Source organism: Panthera tigris, chromosome A1, assembly GCF_018350195.1.
Source record: "Panthera tigris isolate Pti1 chromosome A1, P.tigris_Pti1_mat1.1, whole genome shotgun sequence".
In the NCBI taxonomy this organism is placed as follows: domain Eukaryota; kingdom Metazoa; phylum Chordata; class Mammalia; order Carnivora; family Felidae; genus Panthera; species Panthera tigris.
In genome coordinates, this window is record NC_056660.1 from 131,640,123 (window position 1) to 131,663,499 (window position 23,377).

At 40.7% G+C, this 23,377-nt stretch overlaps 1 protein-coding gene across 1 annotated transcript in view; it reads right to left on the reverse strand.

Moving 5' to 3' along the window:
- Nucleotides 1–7,414: 7,414 nt before the first annotated feature.
- ADAMTS6 (ADAM metallopeptidase with thrombospondin type 1 motif 6) overlaps nt 7,415–23,377 on the reverse strand; it is a 296,246-nt gene continuing 280,283 nt past the window's right edge. The window contains exon 24 of the mRNA XM_042987636.1: nt 7,415–10,507. Coding sequence (XP_042843570.1) covers nt 10,398–10,507 — 110 coding nt within the window. The 3' untranslated portion in view covers nt 7,415–10,397. The remainder of the gene's footprint in view (nt 10,508–23,377) is intronic.

A 23,377-nucleotide genomic window follows, 5' to 3' on the forward strand; every position in this document is an offset into this window, starting at 1 on the left:
GAGTAGAGCCCATAATAGGTGCACATTAAGTGGTATGTACAATTATGATTACTTTCCCCAAATTTGGTGACAGTACTGAGCAAATTCAATTTTACAATGAAAATATAAATATCTTGTTAACAGTAGCTAGCTGCTTTTTTTTTAAGAGTCTTTACCTTTTAGAGATACATTCCAAAGTATATATTTTTTAAAGTTTATCAATTTTTTTTTCTTAAAGTTTTTATTTATTTTTGAGACAGAGAGAGACAGAGCATGAGCAGGGAAGGAGCAGAGAGAGAGAGAGAGACAGAATCGGAAGCAGACTCCAGGCTCTGAGCCATCAGCACAGAGCCCGATGTGGGGCTCGAACTCACAGACTGTGAGATCATGACCTGAGCCGAAGTCGGATGCTCAACCGACTGAGCCACCCAGGCGCCCCTCAAGTTTATCAATTTTTGACACAAAGAGAGACAGAGCACAAGCGGAGGAGGGACAGAGAGAGAGGGAGACACAGAGACTAAAGCAGGCTCCAGGCTTTGAGCTGTCAGCACAGAGCCCAATGTGGGGCTCAAACTCAGGGACTGCAAGATCATGACCTGAGCCAAAGTTGGACACTCAACCAACTGAGCCACCCAGGCCCCCCAACATTCCAAAGTATTTAAAGGTGAAATGATATGATGTCTGCTTCTGTTCAGATATGGCACAGTAGAGGAGAAGGGCAGATGGAAACAAGACTGTTCATGTTGATAATTGTGGAGGCTGGGTGATGGAGGAATCATTAAACTGGTCTCTCTACTTTTGCATAGGTGTGACATTTTCCAAAGTAAATAAAAACAAAAACAGACAAACATAAGTTGGTGATTTCTTGCCTAAGTGAAGGACATTAAATTGCATATTTTCAACACTATAAGAAACACCTCTCATTTCTCATCAGCCCTTGCTCTTGTAGAGGACATTGCATTAAATAAACACATAACAGGGGTGCCTGGGTGGCTCAGACAGTTAAGCATCCAACTTAGGATCAGGTCATGATCTCACGGCATGAGTTTGAGCCCCGCATGGGCTCTGTGCTGACAGCATAGAGCCCGCTTCGGATTCTCTGTTCCCCCACCCCCTGCTCCTCTCCTGCTCTCAATCTCTGTCTCTCTTAAAAATAAATAATACATTTAAAAATAAATATACATAATAACTCACTCTCTTCTTCATTAGAACTCCCTGAAGGGGCCCCGTCTATCTGTCTTATCAGGGTTTTTCTCTTAGTTAATTATCAGCAACTGAATTATTATGAAGTTGATAAAAAAGACCAATCTGGTTAAACTATTGGTGGGGGGGATATAAACAAGTTTAAAGTGAAGTTTTCTTGATTCATAGTGACAATGGGCTCCAACCGTGTCCCTGACCATGGCTGTCACAGTTAATTTTGAGAAACAAGAATTCCTTGCCACCCAAGGAGACTCTTTTGAAGTTGTTTAGAGAGAGACAGTGTGAATTTAAAATGATTTGGTTGGGGGAGGGGTAGTATAAGGGATGTAAAAAGTGTGGATTGTGAGGCATGTTCCAGCAAAAATGTTGGGGAAAAAAACATTGATTTTGATCTTGATATATGAGTATCCGTTTTATAACAAACCCAGGGTGAAAATTCATACTTCAAAGTTTGATAAATAGGGAGTACTATCCTCTTCAAGAGACGTACTCTCAGAATTCCTTAAGAGTCTCTGTTTACATATCTGTTTATGTATCATTAACAACTTCCTTGAAAACTCTAGGAGGAAGACAGGCCAAGGCGGAAGACACTGGAAACTGGATTGTTAGCCCAACACAGCCAGTTAAAGACCAGGCTCATCTCGGAATTATGTGAGCAAATGGAAAATGATTCAAGCTACGTAAGTGGAACAGAAGCAGAACTGTGTAAGTAGGGGCCCATCTGTATGGTCGCTGACTCCGTGGTAAAGAAATAGAGCTCCAAGTCCCGCACACTCAGCCACAGCTTCATTAATGTTGCTGACAGATCCTGGTTAATTAGCCCTCTGGAAGATCAGGTTTGGTTTTTTCTTCAGAGACTCCAGGAAGGAGAATCCTCTAAGGACAGCCGTGTGCTAACTTCCAGGCTCTGAGAAGTGGCTTGGCTTCCTGAATTGAAGGGTTACTCAACCCTGGGAGGTCAGAGATCTTTCTTCTCCTTAATAGATAACATGCCATTTAGGTGGTCCAATCTTTCAGCCAATTTTAGAATTTGCAGTAGTAAAACATTTATTGAAATGTTATATTAATTTTAAGTGGGATTGTAAAACAATGCCCACAGTTTTTAGACAAAACACTAGCACTTTTCTATGCAAATGAGTGAAATCCGTTAAAGTAGTCACTCAAAGCATATTTGGAGTTCCTCTTGTGGTATCACCTGGGGTCAGTTTGTAAAACACGTAAGATATTTGTAGCCAAAATGAGTATATGCAGATTACTCACCAGATTTGGTTTTGGGCTTTTGCAAAATTCAAATCCATTCTACCCTGGGAGATAGTCCAAACAAACAATTTAAAAACTGTCTTGAATGATGATTTTACTCTTACAATGAGTACAGAGTGATCTCCAGTGATTACTTTGAAGGGTACAACACTCCTCTGGAGTGTCAAGTTCTAATGTATTGATTTAAAAAGCCAGTGGGGCCTGTCTGGCTTAGTCAGAAGAGCTTGTAACTCCAGATCTGGGGATCGTGAGTTCCAGCCCCACGTTGGGTATAGAGATTACTTAAAAATGAGTAAATAAACTTAAAAAAAAAAAAAAGCCAGACATAAGAGACGGTTGGTACATGTACTTTCTCTAGTTGACATCAAATGTGGCATGAAATAAAACAGTGTGTCTCCTTCTGTTTCCCTGCAGCAAAAGTTTGCCACATTGGTGGGAAGTTGGACCCTAAGTGTAGTAGGTAATAACATCTTCCTAGCTTACATTCAGAAAATCTTCAAAACTAAATGTGGCTATAGGTTAATAACTTGTTTCAAAATTTCAGTATATACTTTTTAATCTCAAAATAAAATATTTAATTTCTCAATTTTGCTTTTTTCTGTATGAAAGTTTAAAATTATGAATCAGGGTGCCTGGGTGGCTCAGTTGGTTGAGTGTCTGACTTCAGCTCAGGTCATGATCTTGCGGTTTCTGAGTTCGAGCCCTGCAATGGGCTCTAGGCTGTCAGTGCAGAGCCCACTTCAGATCCTCTGTCCTCCTCTCTCTGCCTTTCCCCACTGGTTCTCTCTCTCTCTTTCTCTCTAAATAAACTTAAAAAAAATAAAATAAGGGGCGCCTGGATAGCTCAGTCGCTTAAGCATCCGACTTCAGCTCAGGTCATGATCTCACTATTCGTGAGTTCGAGCCATGCGTCAGGCTCTGTGCTGACAGCTCAGAGCCTGGAGCCTGCTTCAGATTCTATGTCTCCCTCTCTCCCTTCCCCTCCCCAACTCTCTCTCTCTCTCTCTCTCTCAAAAATAAATAAACATTAAACAAATTTTTAAAAATAAAATAAAATTATAAATCAAATTATTTCTTATTGCAGTTAGTTTGGCTGAGAACATCTTTTGTTTTGCTGCCCACCTTAATTCAAACTCCTATTTTAGCCACTTCTGTGTGTGTTTTTCCAGTGTGTCAAAGAATATTCTTGTATGTATTTATTATCTAGATACCTAGGATGATTTCCCAGAGACTATTTTTTTGAAGTTGAGATGTCTTCCTCCTTTATCTTTTTAAAAAAATTTTTAAAGATTTTATTTGTAAGTAACCTCTACACCCAACATGGGGCTTGAACCTACAACCCTGAGATCAAGAGTCTCATGCTCCACTGACTGAGCCAGCTAGGTGCCCCTCCTTTGTCTTTATATTCATAAATACATAGCACCAGTGATTTTTATATTTACAATAATGTACCCCCTAAAACAGAAACTAAATGTCTATTCATTTACATCAGATTAATTTGAATCATTAAAAATAAAATACCAAAATTGATGATAGGGAAGAGAACAGTATGTTTATTAGTTGCCTTTAGACCACAAAAAAATTTCCTAGGGTATTTAAGCTTTAGTTGTCCTTCTCCCCAGCCGTTGGCTGGGGAGAAGTTGGGGCAGAGGGGCAGAGGCACAGGAGGTCCATCTTGCCAGGCTGAGTCAGGCCAATGCAGCTGCTGGCCTGGGCACAAGTGTGGGCGGCCACCTGTGGCTCCCAGCACAGCTGTTTGGTAAAGGGCCAGCCAAAGCCCGGTCGGTGGGGTGGAGGCAGGTGGCCAGTTGGGCGGCCAATACATTCTGGCATGGGCTGAAAGAACACCTGGTTCCACTCTGTGGACCCACCACAGAAGGTCAAAGAATGTGCCTGCTGGCAGCAACCTGATGGTCCAGCTCTGGCTGAAACAGAGAAACCCACCTTTCTTGAAACTTACCCGAAGCCAACACGGGAATCATTCTGCTCTAGTTGTGTTGAAATAGGTCAGTGAGGCCATCTGGCATGTCTGGAAATGGTGTGGGGGGCTGTCAGACAGGAACAGGCTCTGTGATTCAAAACAGGACATTTCAGGGGAGGTGAGAGCTTTCTCTTGTGTTTGGCTGCTAACTGCCATTGCAGACACCATCCATCCTTGAATATCTCTGACCTTCATTTTCCTCCTCTTCCCATGAACTCTAACTACATGCTTAGAAACCACTCTGGGTCCCCACATATAATTTTGTCACCAGACATAGGAATTTTCATAGTGAACACCACCACCGACAGAGACAAGAGCCCAAAGTTCACCCTTCCCTGACCCCTGAAATCCCTCCCAAGGCCTCAGGCCCACTGTTTCTCAGGAAGAAGGACCCCATTTCCTCTGGTCTGGGGAGTCATTTTCTCTCTGGTAGAGGAGCATCCTTCCAAATTTCCCAGTCCTTGATGCAGACCAGGCAGCTCCCTTTCATGTGCCAAAGAGGTGACACTCCCCTCACTGGTTCTGTGACCCCCTAGCAACTTACTCAACCTCTCTGAGCCCAGAAAGGCTTGTAAATAGGGATTGGCAGTATAGTCCTCATAGTTTTGTTGTAACCCATTCAATGAGAAAACATACATTTAGTGCCTAGCATAGAACCTGCATACAACAGGTACCTAGCAAATAATGGTTGTATAAATAAGTGACCTTGGTTTGTGCCACTCTCTAGACACAGAGTGGACTGGCTTTGGTCTAGACCTTCCTGCTGACACATTTGCTTGGGATTTTAGGGGCCTCATCTCTATTACTGCCCTGTGGGCTCATAAGGTAGCCTGCTATTCACAAATGCCCTTGCTGGGGGAAAAAAGCAGACCCTTCCAAGAATTACATTGGCCTTGAGCTAGTAGAAGCTACTACTGTTGAGGCATTGACCTGAAGGCAGTCTGACTTTTGGGAGGCCTGCAGCTGGTGGGATAACTTGCCCCCTTTTATGTGAAACCCAAATTTAGGTATCCAAGTCAAGGTCCAAGAAGAGATCTCTGGATTGAATTTCACAAACCTTAAGGTTTGGAGCAATAAAATCTGACTGGTCAGGCATGATGTTCCATACCCTGAGGTGACTAAGAATATTCAGGCTCCCTAATTCTTGGGGTTGGGACATCAGGTGCTATTTGGCCCTTGTGTAACTACACAGCATTGTTCTAGCAAAGATAGATATTGCCCTGGAAATTATCTTTCATCATCTATGCAGCTCAAGGTTTTCAGTGGGGTTTGGGGAGCCATCAACCAAGAGACAATACAAGCTTAACCTTGGTTCTCTGACAGAGTGGAGCCAGCCCTCAAACTGCCATTCGACTTTGGGCCTCAGATACCATCTGTGGATGAAATGAGGGACAAGGAATGCTAGAAATAACCCTCTGAGAAAAAAGATGGGAGAAAAGACTGTTTTCCTTTTAAGTTACAGCTTGAGGTTTTCAAGGCTGAGGCACAAACCATTTTGAACAGCTGTTCTTTTCGGAAACATATGTTAGTTTATTCCACACATTCTGATGATACGAATGAGAAAGAATTCCAAATGCAGCTTATCTGTCACTTTTTTATTCAGTGACTGATCTTTTCTCTTTTTGCAACCAGTTATTTAGAATTTTCTAGTCCTCCTGGGCTGTAACTTTTTTTTCTTGCTGAATTACATTTTCCCTTGTCTTTTCAAAGTAATGAATTTTGTCCTAGCCACACAAATTCACATTTTTGTTACAAAGATCAATATCCGACTTTTCTTCCTAATTCACTTGAAAAATGTCAAAAAATGCTCCTTTTGGAGCATAAAAGCTGAAAGTCGATCCTGGTGCTCTTTAGAGACTGGTAGAATCTCCATGGAGAGCAGATTGTCCTTCGAGTCAGTGCCCTAAGTAGGATAGTACCCTTTAGATATTTCAGTGGGAGAAAACAATTAACTAGAAGCTTAAAAACAACTGTAGATGAGAAGACAGACTAGCATCTGTGGAATCTAAGCTAAGGCAAACCTCATTTTTTGGTATTCCCTCCTCCCCAGCTCCTAGCAAACTACTCTTTGCAAGTGCGGTGGGAAGTTAAAACAGTTGGTTCCAGAGTCTTCTCATTAACTGAGGATTCATAATACTCCAACCACTTCTGGCTCCTAGAATGACCTTGGAGAAATACACCCCAAGACTATCTAATCGCGGCACCTGATTTCTTCAGGTGAGGTGGAATGTGTGCGCGGGTGGGTATAGAAGGAAGGAAGTGGATTGAAGCACAATCTGCTTAGGTATTCCACATCTTTTTATATAATTGATGAGGCTGTCATTATGAACATACACAAATAGCTAAGCATGCAGAAGGGCCACCTTTATGTTAGCTGCTGAGTTTCAAAAACTGCTGAGTTACCTTTGCATATGATAATATACCCCAGCTCAGCGATGGCTGAACCATTAGTTCAGCCTAAGAGGAAATGTCTGAAGGTGGAAAAGTATGCCCTTCATGATTCTATGCTCCCTGCTGAATCTGAATAGAAAAATCCTTCAAATATGAATACTTTTGTTCAGCACCTTTTCCACAATGAAATATCTTGCATCCTCTTCTATGTGAAAGCATTTACATGGAAAGCAAAAGAAGGTGGGGGCAAAAGAGTCATGGGTCAATCTGGACTTCTTTTCTAGTGCTAGAACAGCTGACTAGTGGCATCTGGGGACAGAGCTCCACCAGGAATATCTAAAGCCCTTGTATTTAATATTACTGAAATACAAATATATGCAATTTCTGAAGAGTGTAATAAGGATGCGTACAACAGATTATCTCTATCCCAGATGCTATCTGGAGAATTTGGATAATGTTGTGTGGTATTCCAAAGGAAAGATCCTCCTACTGAAAGTTTCACACCAGCTTTTCAGGGAATAGACAACCTTCATCTGAATCATTCTTACAAGCTGAATTTTTATTTTCACTAAATTATCTATGTTAAAAAAAAATCTGTGCCTGGTGTGGAATTTCACTCCATCAAGTGTTACAATGACTTTTTCATTTTCGTTACAAGCAGGAGAATGAATGTAGGACAAGTGTTAGGAAACATGGCAATAAATTAGAATATAATTTACAAAAGCAAAAAAAAAAGTAACAGTGTACCACATTAATACTGAGTATAAAATAATAAGCAACAACTAATCACAATAATACAAAGGTAATTTCATTCTGTATTATTAAGGATACCTATGTGACATTCACTCCAATAAAATTCCTAATAAAATGGACGGTTTGGGGAGTTATATGTATCTCAAGGGCTTTAATCAGTTGGGTAGATTTTACCTTTCCTTTTTGGCAGGATATTGTGCTGATGGCAGATACGGTTCTCAGCCATAGGGCACCAGTTTCCTTGGGTCTCTCTAAGTAGTCCGTATAGCATGCTACTTTCAGAGGGCCTGCCATGGTGGCTTAGCCTCCACTGACAATCCTATTGCTATTATTTAGGAAGAGAGCATCATGTAGCCACGTGGTTGACTACAGAGTAGCAGCGGTAATGTGATGTGTTGTAGAATATGATTTGTTCCCCCACTCAGGGGAAACCTTCTGTGCTTGGTTCCTTCTAGCAGAGTAATCCGATGCTGCGATGCTGCTCCTGGAAGCTCTCTACTCCTGGCCTCGGGACTGGTGCACACTCCTGAGGGAATACTAGCTGCCCCTTCATCTAGGGCCAGTCAAGGTGGCCCAAGGCAACAGTCCTCATGATGTTAGATTCCAGGTGAGGTGAAGAATAGACTCAAGTTAGTCAATTAAGAAATCTTTTTGGAATAAAACCATGAGCTGATATTTATATTTGGGGAAAGACAGGTCCTGATGGCAAACCTATGCCTAGAATGCCACAGAAACCACCCATCCTTTCTTTATTCCACCAGGGCACATTAGCACCAATTTAACCACTCTTTACGAGGGACCAAGTGAATTCAGCGCTGGGGGCACGCTGCTCATGGGCCACCTCCCCCCTCACTGAATAGATAGCACTCTGGCTGGTCTTCTAAGAGCAGTAGAGAGAGCGGCCCTGGCAATTTTTGGGTATCGTCGGTAGCTTTCTCTGGAAAGCTCAGGGACATGAGCTGTGGTGTCGAGACAGAAAGCAGATGAGAAAATATTGATGACCATGACTGAGTGTGCAGAACAACAGCCCATGCTGACTGTCCATAGCAAACCTGAAGGTTAGGTTGGTTTTTGAAGTCTGTGAGTCTCTTTTCCTTTCTGAAAAAACCTAATCATCTACATTAGGTCATGGTGTAGGTGAAACACCAGACATGTAGTATGAGAGCACAGTGATGGATTGAAGTCGAACATACTCTTTAACTGCAAGTAGCATCTTTACAAAGTAGCCATTTGGTTGGAGTTTGAGGTGTTCGTGTAGCATGATGTACACATTATGTAGGACGCAAAGCACATTCATCAAGAACCTGCTGCAAGCTACAAGTGTTCAAGTACAAAATATATATAAGTACCCTCTTCTTTTTTGCTTTCTTTTAATCTCGCTGTTGAATCTTTTGATGAGCATGACATGAAACTTGTGGATAGGGAAACTGTGAGCTAGTCAATTTAATTTAGGATTCTGGATTTGATTCTAGAATTTGACTTGCCCAAGAAACTTGGTTTCACATTTAATTGCCATTCAGAGTATCCATAAAAAATACAAAATTGTTGGTTGAGTGACTATTAAAATTATGCTTTATGATCTCTAGGCTTCATGAGTTTTTCTTCTTTGGTTGTTATCCCTTGCCTACTTTAAAAACTCACAGAAATAGCACATTTATGTGCAAGCACACTCATCTACCCACACACTCAAAAGCGCCCGCTCACACACACACACTTGCTCTCATATAAATAAATGCCCTTCTGCCATATCAAAGAAGGGACATCTGGAACCCATCACAATTGTCAGCGAAAGGGTCTGCCTGGTTGTTGCCGAGCCAGTCTATCTTTTGCACGGCATCATTTCAGTAAGCTCAACATGCATGCAAAAATCCAACGGGGCAGAAGCTGTCCTGTGGCCGGTGAGGTTGTAAACACAACTGAGCTGGGGTGACTCACATAAGGACTCAGGCATCCTGTGTGATGGCAGCAAAGGGCCCGGTTCTTCAGTCTCTACCATACCCCAGGTCTGGCTTCTGCATGAAACTGAAATGTTTTTCTCTTAAAGTTTTAATGGAAATCTCAGCTTCACTTGCACAATGGCAAGTTGGCCCCAGTCTCTTAGCACAGAATTTATAGACTTGCACGGCCGCAGTAACTGATGCGCTGCCTTAAACTGAGTCCTTCCTTGTTGTTCGGTTTAATATAGTTTATATATGGCTCACAGCAGTGTTCAGAACAGGGGGATTAGTCCTAAGGAAATTAAGTGGAATGAAGAAAAATAATACAAACTTTCATTACTTTTGATTTATAATTGCTCCTTAAATTACAGTTAAAAGCCCATTTTAGAATTTAAATTGTGGTGCTGTTGTATTGAGATAAAGTATAGTAAATATTTTTAAGCTATGACTTAAGATTTCTGAATCTTCTTTACTTCCATAGTTGACCAAGTCATAACAGCTACATTTTAAACGGTTTTAAATACAAATGGATTCAGTGTCATTGCTAAGTCCATAATAAAAATTATCTTAATGGTCCAAGGAGGTAAACAGGCTATTGGATTTACTCGAAAGAACACAAACGCTCCACAGTAAGCAAGTCTCCCTGTGTTGTTTGGATCTCTCCGATCTGGCATTCCCTCCTAATACCGTGTCCAGCACTTTGGATCAATAAATCCCACTTCACAGAAGTTAAAATAATATTGAAATCCTGTCAGCTAGGGCTGACCAGTGGTTACGTTTTCCACAGGGTAATGCATTTGCAAGGACATCAATCCTCTTCCTCTGGGTGGCTCTCTTTGATGGACGCATTTCCACGATGAAATGACAAGGCTCCCTCTCTGGCTCTCCACGGGTCAGTGTCCTTGGCAGGTCTTACAACACATCTGTCTGAAGTATGCTCGACTACAGAACTTGAACTTGAGCACCAGCGGGCAATACGCCACTTTGTTCACATCTTTGCACTCTAGCGAATGGGGGCAGAAAATGGAAAACAATTAGAGGCGCAGAAACAAGTGCAGAAACAGGCCAGTGAGGCTCCACGTTCATATCCAGCAAGGACCCCCTTGCACCAATCCACCTTGGCTTCCACGTCCATGTGGTTTTTGTTTTTGTTTTTGAGCATACCCTGTATGGTACAGCCTACCAGAAACATTCTTTTGATATATTTTAACATAATTTAAAAAAAAAATGGTTGCAAGGCTTTTCTCCCAGACTTTTACAAGTATGGTGCATGCCCACTGTGTCTTGAAAGAATTACCATTTGTTGGGATAAGTGATCACTTTAGACAGCTTGGAAACATGAGTCATTTTTCTTACAGCGCTTTTATTGCTTCTTTCTCAAGGGTTATTTTATTCAGCAGTGCAAGGTTATCCAAAATCAAACATGAGTTGCATTGTTTGATACCAAAGTACACATGTCTCCAGAGAATCTGCATCTGTGAGGCGTAGGGATGGGCCTGGGTGAATGAAAAGGATTGCTGACAGTGGCCTAGATTCAGCAACTACACTAGACAAAGAGGAAAACTTGGAGGGGTTGGCCTCAAATGGCAGCAGTCTGTGGGTTATGGAAACATGTAGAAATGTCTTTTTTTAATTTGGAAGTGAGACATGGCCTTCTTTTTTCCTATGTGTATTTTCTCCTCAGTGCTAGAACTGCCACAGTTGAGGTCTGCAGTTCTTGCAGCCAGAAGGTGAATAAATGATTCTTTCTCCATCTCCCCTTGAGACTGGTTGCAGAAGATGGGGCGAAGGGGCCAGTGTAGAGAAGGGGACACCGGCCTTTGATCCTCAGCACCCCTCTCACCCCCACATAACCCCACTGCTGCTAATAATGATATTCTTCTGTAGTCCTCTGGTCACTTTTATCTGGGGATTTTAAAATACTTTGTAAACCTAGTAATTAAATTTCCATATGCCTCCCAGAATCAAAGTTCCACCCTCACTTTTCCAGGTGGTTATACTGAAGCATCCTGGGTAAATTACTGAAGGTAATTAGAATCAGGCAGAACAGTGGGTGAAATTCAGTGTAACAGGACAGTTCTGTTGTTGCTTGCTTGCTTGCTGGTTTATTTTCATGTTTTTTCCTGGCTTCAGAAATCCACTGAACTTGTAAGAAATCATATACATGGTACATAAGCCATAAGATAAACCTGAGAAGTGACGTGTGAAGGAATGGGGAAGCTTTCAGTTCTTACTACTGAAAAGTTAGGTAACAATGTTATCAACCTCACGTTCCAGGCTCTTTCAGGGAAAGACTTAAATTTTATTGTATTGTATTGTATTGTATTGTATTGTATTGTATTGTATTTATAATTCTGGTGGTTTATTGATGATACATGTAGGTGTTTAATCATTATCAAGTTATAATTTTATCATTACACACAACTGATTGTTTTCAAAGTATCATGTATAGAAGACCCCTTAATCAAGGGGTAGAAGTGATATAGCTTCACCTCAAATCTATAATTGTACATACATGAATTAACCTTACATTGTTGGAATCTTCCTGGGGGTGCCTAGTTCTACTAAACACTATTCTTGACAATGTAAGTATTGCTTTATATTAAAGACTTAAATTTTAAACTGGAGTCCTCAATCATCTGCAAACCTAAGCTCTGCACCATCAAACTCCCTTACTCATGATTTGACTAGCAAAGAGTAATAGTCAGAATTTTGAGTAGAACATTTCCACAGTAGGATTCTCAATACATTTAAGTTTTGGCTGAAAGAAGGGAAGAGAGACAAGAAAAAATTCTTTAAACTCTGCACTAAAAAAAAAGAAGTCAGATGATTTTTGATGAATCAAGAATGAATTTGAGATGAAAAGATCTCTACATATTTTAATTTGGAGGTCACTTTGTATTTTTTTTTCTTTTTCTCTCTGTCATAACCAGTAAAAAGCAATCAAAACAGGTTTAGACTAAGAATAATTGTGTAAAAAGAAAAAAAAGGTGTTATCCATGTTACCAAGAGCGAGATTTTTGTCAAGGGTCAAGGTAACGCAATTATTAAAATGATGAGAAGGGTGCCTGAGTGGTTCAATAGGTTCAGTGTCTGGCTCTTGATTTTGGTTCAGGTCATAATCTCATGATTCATGGGTTCCAGCCCTGCACTGGGCTCTGCACTGAGCATGAAGCCTGCTTGGGATTCTCTCTCTCTCTCTCTCTCTCTCTCTCTCTCTCTCCTCTCTCTGCCCCTTCCCCGTTCATGCATGCTCACTCTCTCTCTTTCTCTTAAAATAAATAGATTTAAAATAAAATAAAATAAAATAAAATAAAATAAAATAAAATAAAATAAAATAAAATAAAATAAAATAAAATAAAATAAAGAGAAAAGCTAATACAGTACCACTCATCTTTAATCTAAATTGTCTTCATGAAGCATCGGGCCAGCAGAGACCACCCCCCTCAACAATCTGCAGCAGCGCTTGGTGGGACAGCTTCAAGTACAAAGTAAATGTTAGCTTTGGTCTTCTTTGCCAAAATATAAAGATGATTTGGTTGACAGACAGATAGAGGAGGACTGGTTGCTTTAATAGTACAAGAAAATAAGATTGGGGCTAGACTGTCCCGGTTTAATCCTAGTTTTGTCATTTACTGGCTTTACGACTCTGAACAAACAGTTCAGCTTCTCTGTGCTGGAGCTGCCCCATCTCTAAACAGGGACGATGAGAGTTCTCCCTTCCACGTGTAACATGTACATCCTGTGATGCCACTCAGAGCAGTGCACAGGTTATCAGCACTTGATAAGTGTAAGATAGTGACTTAACTATTTTTGTTACCACTGTTACTACCTCTTACCACCTGATGACAGTAAGTTGCCCTCTGACTTTCTCAATGAGGATGAAATATTTTGATTACTAGTGAGAAGGTGCTGTCCTATTGACATAAGTCAGTATTTTCTGGGGTGCAATTTTATTGGGAGACTCATCACTCAATTTTTGGAAGAGTTGCTGCTGGTCCAGGAAAATTCTGAGATGAGCAAAATACAAGCAAATTCACAGATTCTTCTTTTAGATTTAGACTTGGGAATCTGATTATAAACAGCAGATAATAAATAATGAATAAAAAATATTCATAAGTTGTTTCTCCCTCCAATCACCCCTCCATTCACCCATTTAGGTTATTACAAATCTAAGTCAGGATGCAGCAACTTAAGTGGGTGCTTGAAATGAGGGGACTCTCCTCAGTATGCCAAGGCCCAGAGCGCAGTATTTGGCCAGGAGCAGGGTGGAGCCTCGGGGTAGGCTAAAAACCGGCTGTGGGGTATCCCTCTCTGAAATTTCCAATACCCCTCTCAAGTTTGTTGTCAATTAAGTTGATTCCATCCAGCTTGATTGAAAGCAGGAAGTCATGTGGGTCCTGGGAGCAGAACCAAGCTTAGGGAGGTAGTGACTCTTTAGGAGTGCACCAGACTCGCCTGCACCAGAAGTATAAGACAGTGGTGACGAGTGGCAGATCTGGAGTCGGCTGCGCCTGGGGGGGTGAATTCTGGAGCTGCTCCCTCCCAGTATTTGGTTGTCCTGGGCCAGGTTCCATCACCTCTCTAAGCCTCAGTTTCTTCATCTGTGAAGTAGAGACTGTGACAAGACCTGCTCACAGGATGTGGTGAGTGGGGCTCACATGGGTGCTTACAAAACGCATGGCCGTGGCATCGGCACAGAGGAAGCACTCCACCTGTTAGCTGTTACGATTTTCACCAACACATCTGCCTCTGAGATCGACCACCACGTATTGTTTCTCTGGGATCCCTGTCAAAATGTGCATTAGGCTCTCACTAAGGGTTACACACTGGCATGCATAAGCAAATTAACAAAAAGATATTAAACAGAGAGCAGGTAAATCATGATGAAAGAGATGGGGAAAAGCCAGCACTGGGGACTCCAAGGCTGGGACCTTGGGCCTTGATGAGACATTCAAGTGGAGACACTGGGGCTGTGTGAGGACACAGAGCCTGGAGTGTGGGGAGCTCTCCCAGAGGAGGGCCCCAGTGGAAGCTCCTGTTCCTACATCCTGGTTTTGCCTTCTAAAGACTGCCTAGATAAGAAGAATCAGCCTTTGGACTCACGGAAATTATTTATCAGAGAAGGTAACCATAACTGGTCTTTCATTCTCTTAGTCTTTTAAAGCCACAAGCGCTTAATCCAATAACAATCATCATGTTAAAAATAATGTATCACATGCCTCCCATGTAGCAGGAAATGCCCGTGGTTTTATATATTTATATATTGAACCCTTTTATGTATAATAAAACATCAGGTTTATAGAGATGGCAAGACTGAAGCTCACAGAGGTTAGGACACCCATGCTGGTCACCCAGGTAGTGGGTTTAAGAGCTGGGGTTAGGATGCTCGGCATGAAACTGCAAAAAAATTTCTACCTGTAAGGCAGACCCTTGTCAACCCTTGGTGACATCATCATCAGAAATGCTCTGATCAGCATCATCATGCTCTGGCACCATGGAAAAAGGGGAATTTTTAACAAATATTTTATTTTTAAGCAATCTCTATACCCAGCCTGGGGCTCAAACTCACAACCCCCAAAACAAGAGTAGCATGCTCCACCAACTGAGAGGCCCCTGGAGAAGGGGACTTTTTTTTTTTTTAATTTTTTTTTAATATTTATTTATTTTTGAGAAACAGAGTGACAAAGTGTGAGCGGGGGAGGGGCAGAGAGAGAGAGGGAGGCACAGAATCTGAAGCAAGCTCCAGGCTCTGAGCAAACAGTCAGCACAGAGCCTGATGTGGGGCCTGAACCCACAAACTGAGATCATGACCTGAGCCGAAGTCAGACTCTCAACCGACTGAGCCACCCAGGTGCCCCGGGGACTTTTTTTTTTTAATGTTTATTTCCGAGAGAGAGAGAGAGAGAGAAACTGCGAGAAGGGGAGGCATAGAAAGGGAGGGAAACACAGAATCCAAAGCAGGCTCCAGTCTCTGAGCTGTCAGCACAGAGCCCTAAGCGAGGATAGAACCCACAAACTGCAGGATCACAACCTGAGTCAAAGTCAGACACTTAACCGACTGAGCCACCCAGGTGTCCCAGGGACTTTTTTTTTAATGTTTATTTATTTCCGAGAGAGAGAGAGAGAGAGAGAGAGAGAGAGAGAGAGAGAGAGAGAGAGAAACTGCGAGTAGGGGAGGCATAGAAAGGGAGGGAGACACAGAATCCAAAGCAGGCTTCAGTCTCTGAGCTGTCAGCACAGAGCCCTAAGCGAGGATAGAACCCACAAACTGCGGGATCACAACCTGAGTCAAAGTCAGACACTTAACCGACTGAGCCACCCAGGTGTCCCAGGCAAATGTTTTTTAAAAGCAGTTCTAGGTCACAGGTATTCAAAATGGCATGAATGCTTTTCTTCGGCTTTACTGTCCTCCTTCAATTGCGTAAAATGACATGAGTGGAAGGTGATTTGAGTTGCACCATGGAGTTTTAAAGCTCCACTATTACAGAAAGCTGAACATAATCTTAAATATATTAGTAGCAGTATTAAATTATACTGGGGCATTCAGCCCATCTGCCACTTTTTTTAGCTTACCTAGAGAGGACTGATGTGTTGAGCTCTTGGACTGACTCATTGACATTCTGCTCATGTAGTCAAGAAGGCTTTAATTACAAAAATTATTCACTAGTCTGCTTCATTCTCAAAGCCATTAAAATATGAAATAATGTAAGTGATGAGTCACTAAATTCTATACCCGAAACTAATATTACATTGTATGTTAACTAACTGGAATTTAAATAAAAACTTGGAAAAACAATGAAATAATCTCACCCTTGAGCCAATACACAGTACAGATCACATTTGTGGTAAAACCATTCTGGAAAAGTTGTACATAAATTAAACCACAGTTTCCCATTGAAATCAAAACAATAATAAATGTTCTGTTTTAGTTTCTGAATGATCTTCAGTATGTGCTGATTTCTAGCTAATCTCTAAAATATCTAATAATTAAAAGTTTCTCTATACTTAAGTAATACATAACCTGTAAATAAACTATTCTACTAGGACACCTATTAAAAGGAATCCTTTAGTAAGAATCTTTTTGTAACATGATTACCCTGTAATTAATCTATTTGGAAGGTTTTGTCTTGACTATCATATTTTCTTCATGTAGATACACTTATATGTATTGCTTTTGAAGTAGTGGTATCTAAGCCAGCAGGGTCAAGGATTTTAAGGTGAAGGCTTAATTTTCTCTTCTGCTCTCATCATGTACCAGCTAAGTACTCTCCTGGGAAGAGAAAGAAAAGACACTTACTCTACCTTTTCTCTTGTGAGGCCATTGGAAGGGTGAGAGGTCCTTACTGTGTGGCTTCTAGAGAATATTTTGTGGGCCTAACTGGTCTCTCCTTTTTTTGCATCCTACCTGTCCCTGAAAACAAAATTTCACTTTACCCAAATCCAAAGATTTCTAGTGGGGAAGGCAATTTGTGGGGTATTCCTACATTTTTCTCAGGGACGCTTGGGAATATATTAAGGGCTGAAAGCCAACCCCTAGGCCCTGCGATATGAGCCAGACCCATAAGTAACCTGCCAGGTATGCAAGAGTGGGTCTCACTGGTAATCTGGGTTTTGGTAGACTTGAATGATAAAATAAGACAACCTGTTTCATGGCAACACATGAATCTACTTATCATTGATGTGCCAGTGGGTTTTTCCACAGGTGCTTTACATTAATCTTTCAAATCTTCGACCCAAAAGACATGATTTCAAAACACTCACAGTGAACAGAGGCTTATGAATTTAGGATGCAATTGGATTCAGATTCATTGTGACTTTGAAGGCTTCACTTGGTCCAACGAACACAAGAGCAACTCCTGAAATGCTGTGCTTTTGCATTTATTTCCTGAAACGTCGCACAGCCTGGCTAAATTATATCGTTGGAGTGACCTGGGGTATACAGGGACATATCCTTTCATGACCAGGTCGGACCATTCAGCATCCTTTTTTGGCGAATGCATGCCCTGTGTGCCCATAAACTCTTTATGAGATTTAGAGGAACACAGTAAGTAGACAGTTATGACTTAAGCACCTTAGGGTCTATCTTTTGGATTACAAAAGTACAACCAGCTGTGCCTCTGTCAAACTGCCCAGAAGATGCAGAGCTTAGTGAGAAGTGAGATGGCAAAGGCTGTACGTGTGAATGTGTGGGTGAGGGATGTGAACTCAGTATTTCTTCTGAAAAAATTGCCCTTGATATTCTACATAGTCAGACTGGAAAAGGGTGAAATAATAAGTTTCATTTGGGAACCTGACATTATTCATTGCAATGGGAACATTCCAGCAACTTTTCATCCTTGAACAAGGTGGTATCAACTACGAAACTTGATTCCAATGTCATCTTACCATGGGCTAAGCCATTACTTTTTCTCTTTGCTTCCTCAGTTTCTCTTTTCCCAGTCTTATTCCCTGAAAGCCACCCACATTCATCCTCAAGGTGGTATAATCCCAGCACAAATCCCAGGGTTCCCTGTAAACCAGAGAGCCAGGAATGTGAACCTGAGTGGTAAGGTGCATTATGAGCTCTTTAAAATGGCAAAGGGAAAAAAAACCCTACTCTTGCTCACCTCCTTCCACTCAGAATCTTCAAATGACCTTCATTGTTCCTTTCACTGGTTTTAATACAATGGGCACCACTTTAAATCTCAAGTCCAGTAGTTGTTTTGTTCTGGAGGTCCTATGAGGTTTTGGGAGCTGCTCAGGCTTTCTCCAAGTCACTCACTTGAGGGAGACTGAGACCAACCAAAGCCACTATTAGCCTAGGTTGGTAAACCAATGTATACTAACCACGCCTTTCCTGGGTTGGTTACCAGCTCAGGGCACACCATGAATTATTAGCTGGCAGCAATAAATACCAGCTGACAGATTGCCTTGTACTATTGGGAGACAGAAAAGACTCACCATATAAACTACAAGGGAACCTGAAACTGCATAAAGATGAATAAAATGGCATTTGGGATAGAATTTCAGGTAAGCTTGAGTAGGCTAGTCCCAGCTGCCAGATGTACTTTAAAAAATTACTCTGAGTGGTACTTCAGATGCAGTGATACCCAATGTGTCTAAAATTCACTCCCAGCAGCAACGCAGTGTTATGCTCATCATGGGCAGTCTGTCAAATTCAAGCCTATAATGCTTTAACCCTTCACTGAAGCCTTACAAGAATTAAATACTAAAGCAGACGTTGAATATGGCAAATTTTATCTCCCTTCTTCCTTCTCCTAGTCCCGTCTTACTATTTGCTTTTTTTTTTTTTTTTTTTTTTTTGAGAGAGAGAAAGAGAGAGAGCGAGCATGAGCAGGCAAGGGGCAGAGAGACAGAAGATCTGAAGTCGGCTCTGTGCTGACAGCAGAGAGGCTGTGGGGTTCAAACTCACAAACCACGAGATCATAACCTGAGCCAAAGTCGGACATTTAATTGACTGAGCCACCCAGGTGCCCCTGACTATTTACTTTTAATATCTTGATGTTCCACTTCCGAATTTCTCTTATTCTTTGTTGTCTTAACCTCACTCCATTTCTTCAATCTCTTTCCATTGTTTATTTTATTTTTATTTTTAAAAATCTTACTCAAATTCCATTATTTTATTATGGCATTTGGGGATGAATGTGTTTTCAACTTCCCTATAGAAGCCTAACTTCCTTATCGTGATTTATAGTATCCAGAAACCAAAATCTAAATGGGAGTCATAGTGGATACCTCCAAATCTCTTATCCCTGTGTCTAACTGTTCATCAGGTTCTTTTTATTCTCCCTTCCATTTTATTCTTTTTTTTCCAATTAATTACTCCCCTTTTGATTTATACTCTATCTACTTTGATTTAAGCCTTCATCATCTCAAGCCTGGACACTTAGAATAACGCTCTAACTCTTCCTCCACACAAAGTTGACCTCCCTCTGCCCCTCCACACTCCTGCCACCCTGACCATGTCACTCTTCAATTTCCTTCGCTTATTCCCTAGAACTTAAGAGTCCTAACTGCCTTCCACGGCATTCAGGGCCCTCCGAAACCAAGTCCCTGACTCTCTCTCTTTGTAGCCACATCTCCACTACCTCTCATCTGCCAACCCACTGCACCCGTACTGAACTATCTCCATGCCCTGATGACTGAATACACATGTCCTCTGCCAGGAATCCCAGCATCTCCATGTGTTCTTGGCAAATTGTTTCATACCTTCCAGTGCCCTACTCAAGCTTGTCTTCTCCACGATGCTTCTACTGATTACCCCTCTTCTGTGTACTTATGGTAATTTCTTTCTACCCTGTTAGAGTACTGCCTATACTGTGAAAATTATTTGTCCCTACCCCTGCTAAACTGTGCTCCCTTTGAGGACAAAGACCTTGTCACATTTCTTTCATAGTCTCAGTGCCTGGCCCTTTGTCTTGCTGGCCTTGGCTTGCTAAGTAAGTAATAATGGTTGGGTGAATGGAGGACATTATTTAAAAGCCATTACCTTGAGGGATGGACAGATAGATATATATGTGATAAATCAGCTCAGGAAAATGTTAATGTTGGAATCCAGATAGTGGGTGTTCATTGTAAAATTCTTTCAACCTTGCTGTTACATTTGAAATGTTTTATTATTTTCATAATAAAATGTTAGAAGGAGAACCAATTCCTAAACTGTGGTTGTTAAAACAATTCTCAAGATTCTATCAATGGTCCATTTCACCCATAGAGACCCCACTAAAAAACTGTATTTTAGATCCCAAGGGATCTCCCTTGGTCCAACTCTGTCTTGGGGTAGACCTGAACTGGTTTCACAGTAGCCTCCCACTAAGAGTCAAGAGAAGGGGAACAGGAAGTCCTCTTTCAACCTCCTGCAGCAACCAGAGCTTACTCCTTCCCCTACTACCAGATTTCCCTCCCAACTCTCCCTTAGCAACAGGCATTTCTTTTCTCCCTGACCTGATTCCCAGAAGCCATATTAGATTACTCTTACATTACTTTCATGTAAGAGCCTCTTCTCTTTTGAAATCCATATTATCTGTCCATTTCATATCTCTGTTAATGATAACTTATGATTTAATTCAACTGTTTCATCCTCTTTTTCCAGGGTATACAGGGGTTATTTTTCCAAGTACACATTACAGCAGGTTCACAGATCACTTAGTCTATGAAGTTGCCTTGATCTAAAAGGTTAAAGTCACTTGTCTTCCATTTGAACTTTTAGCACCGTGTCAACTGCTCCACATAACACCTTCTACCTTCCTTCCTTTTCTTTTTTTTTTAAAATATCTTTCGTGTAAGACTATGAACTTACAAATGCATTTGAATTTTCCATAATGAATGGAAGAGGCTGGCCACAGCAAGCATTCAATAATTAGTTGCCGATGAAATGAACAGATAGTTTCAGGTATTTAAATGTATTCAACATATGCTACTGGGAAGCCAAAGAGAACACAAAACAAGTTATGACAGACATATCCACTTTAAATCTAATTTTGTAAGAGAGTGATCCTCTTTCTTTTCAATGACTCAGCAGCTTTAGGGACTAACAGTTCTAAGATTAGTCATATTTTGCAGGATTAATAATTTCCTAAAAGTTTCCTCCTTTACTAAGAAGGCTAAAAATTCTGTCTTAACTGCTTACTTCAAATTAATATTAGTGAAAAGTGATTTGGCCAGGCAGATTAAATGACCATGAGGTGTTTCTACAAATAATTTAAGAAACCTCAGATTAACACATATCTATTTTAAGAGAATTTCTTTAAGGCAGAAATAAGTCCAGTTACAAATGATATTTTGCCCACTCTGAAAACTTTGCATCACCAGCTAGACGCTTCTGTATAATAACTAACCACTACAGAAAAGTTTTTGGAGAAATCACTAAAATGCCTAAAATAAAGTTATATACATAATTTCAACATCTACATTGCTGTGAGCATGTTAAAAAACCAATTCTTTCAGCAGTGACTAAGCCTGAATCTACTGAATCAGGATGATGGTCATGCTAGAAAGAGTTGCTACTTCATAACCAGAAGCTCTGTTTTCATGTTAAAATACCCTACTAATAAGTGAATTAAGAATAGCATAAAAATGTAGTTGAAACTGACATGCCCTTGGGCTTTGCCAAATCTCAGTTCAAATTCTGCCTTTACTACTTCCTAGTCTTATCATTTGGGCAAGTCACTATCCCTCTCTGTGCCTCAGTTTCCTCATCAGTAATACCAACTCTTGGACGGTTGCTGACATAATTATAACATGCATGCGTGCGTACACACACACACAGAGATATTTATGTATATGAGATATATAAGGTGGATAATAAATATAAAGGGCCTACCCATAATACCCAATACAGAGTAATTTAATATGATAGTTATATCTTTTGCACCTCAACCTTTTATCTTCCAACTCAGAAAGAAAAATAGACCTTCAGACCTATGTGATTGACTGCTAATAATTTATAATGGATAAACAATTTATAATTGTTTGATGCAGTCTTACACAAGACAGATATTTTTATTTAGATTATTTAAAAGAGATTGTTTTGCTAAGGAAAATACTTAGGTTTATCATGGATTTTGAGTCCTTCTCAAGAGAAGAAAAGCTCAATTTCTAGAATGACCATTACCGAAGGGACAAAAAAGTAGATGACATCAGAGCAACAGATTTTGCAAATTAAAATTATGATTTTGAATTAATGTACAATAAGGTCATACTTATCTGAAAGAGTAAATTATACAAAAAGGATTTCATGTTGAGGCTTAGATATAAAAACTGGTATATTTGCAAAGTAATTTCTCTGTATCCTGTCATACAAGATGATTGCTCTTCCTAAAATAAAATATCTAAGGAAATATTTTATAATTTTTTTTTAACGTTTATTTATTTTTGAGACAGAGAGAGACAAAGCATGAATGGGGGAGGGTCAGAGAGAGGGAGACACAGAATCTGAAACAGGCTCCAGGCTCTGATCTGTCAGCACAGAGCCCGACGCGGTGCTCGAACTCATGGACTGCGAGATCATGACCTGGGCCGAAGTCGGCCGCTTAACTGACTGAGCCACCCAGGCGCCCCTCTAAGGAAATATTTTAAAATAGTGAATGTAATTTAAAAAAATTTTTTTTCAATGTTTATTTAGTTTTGTGAGTGTGAACAGGGGAGGGGCAGAGAGAGATGGAGACACAGAATACAAAGCAGGCTCCAGGCTCTGAGCTGTCAGCACAGAGCCGAAGTCGGATGCTTAACTGACTGAACCACCCAGGTGCCCCAATAGTGAATGTAATTTTTTAAAAAAATCCTTTAAGTTGGAGAAATTTAGTCAAAAGGAATAGATCTCTTTTTAATAGGCTCATGAGCACATAATTTTCATTTGAAAAATATTAACAAATTATTTTCAGGATAGTTCTCTACTTTTGTTTCAAGCAGAGCCCCATAACCAGGTTTCTTACATAATTTAAATTAGTGGTTCCAGATGTTCTTGTGCATTTATTTGGGCATGCCTCTATTTTCATATGGCAAGGCAGTCTGAATTTCCTGACTATGCCATATTTGTCTCTATATTTCCCATGATTTCTGTTGTAGTGCCTCTTACATAGTGGCATTCAGGAAATTTTAAATGAATGCCTAACTGAATAAGCAAAGTATATTTGTTTAAATAAGATATAAGAAAATTCAGGATTTGGGCTGGCAACTGCTATTAATAAACAGATTTCCCAATACATAAGAAAGAGAAATTTCAGGGGCACCTGGGCAGCTCAGTCGGTTAAGCGTCCAACTCAGCTCAGGTCATGATTTCATGGTTCGTGGGTTCGAGCCCCGCGTCAGCTGTGCTGACAGCTCAGAGCCTGGAGCCTGCTTTGGATTCTGTGCCTCCCTCTCTCTCTGC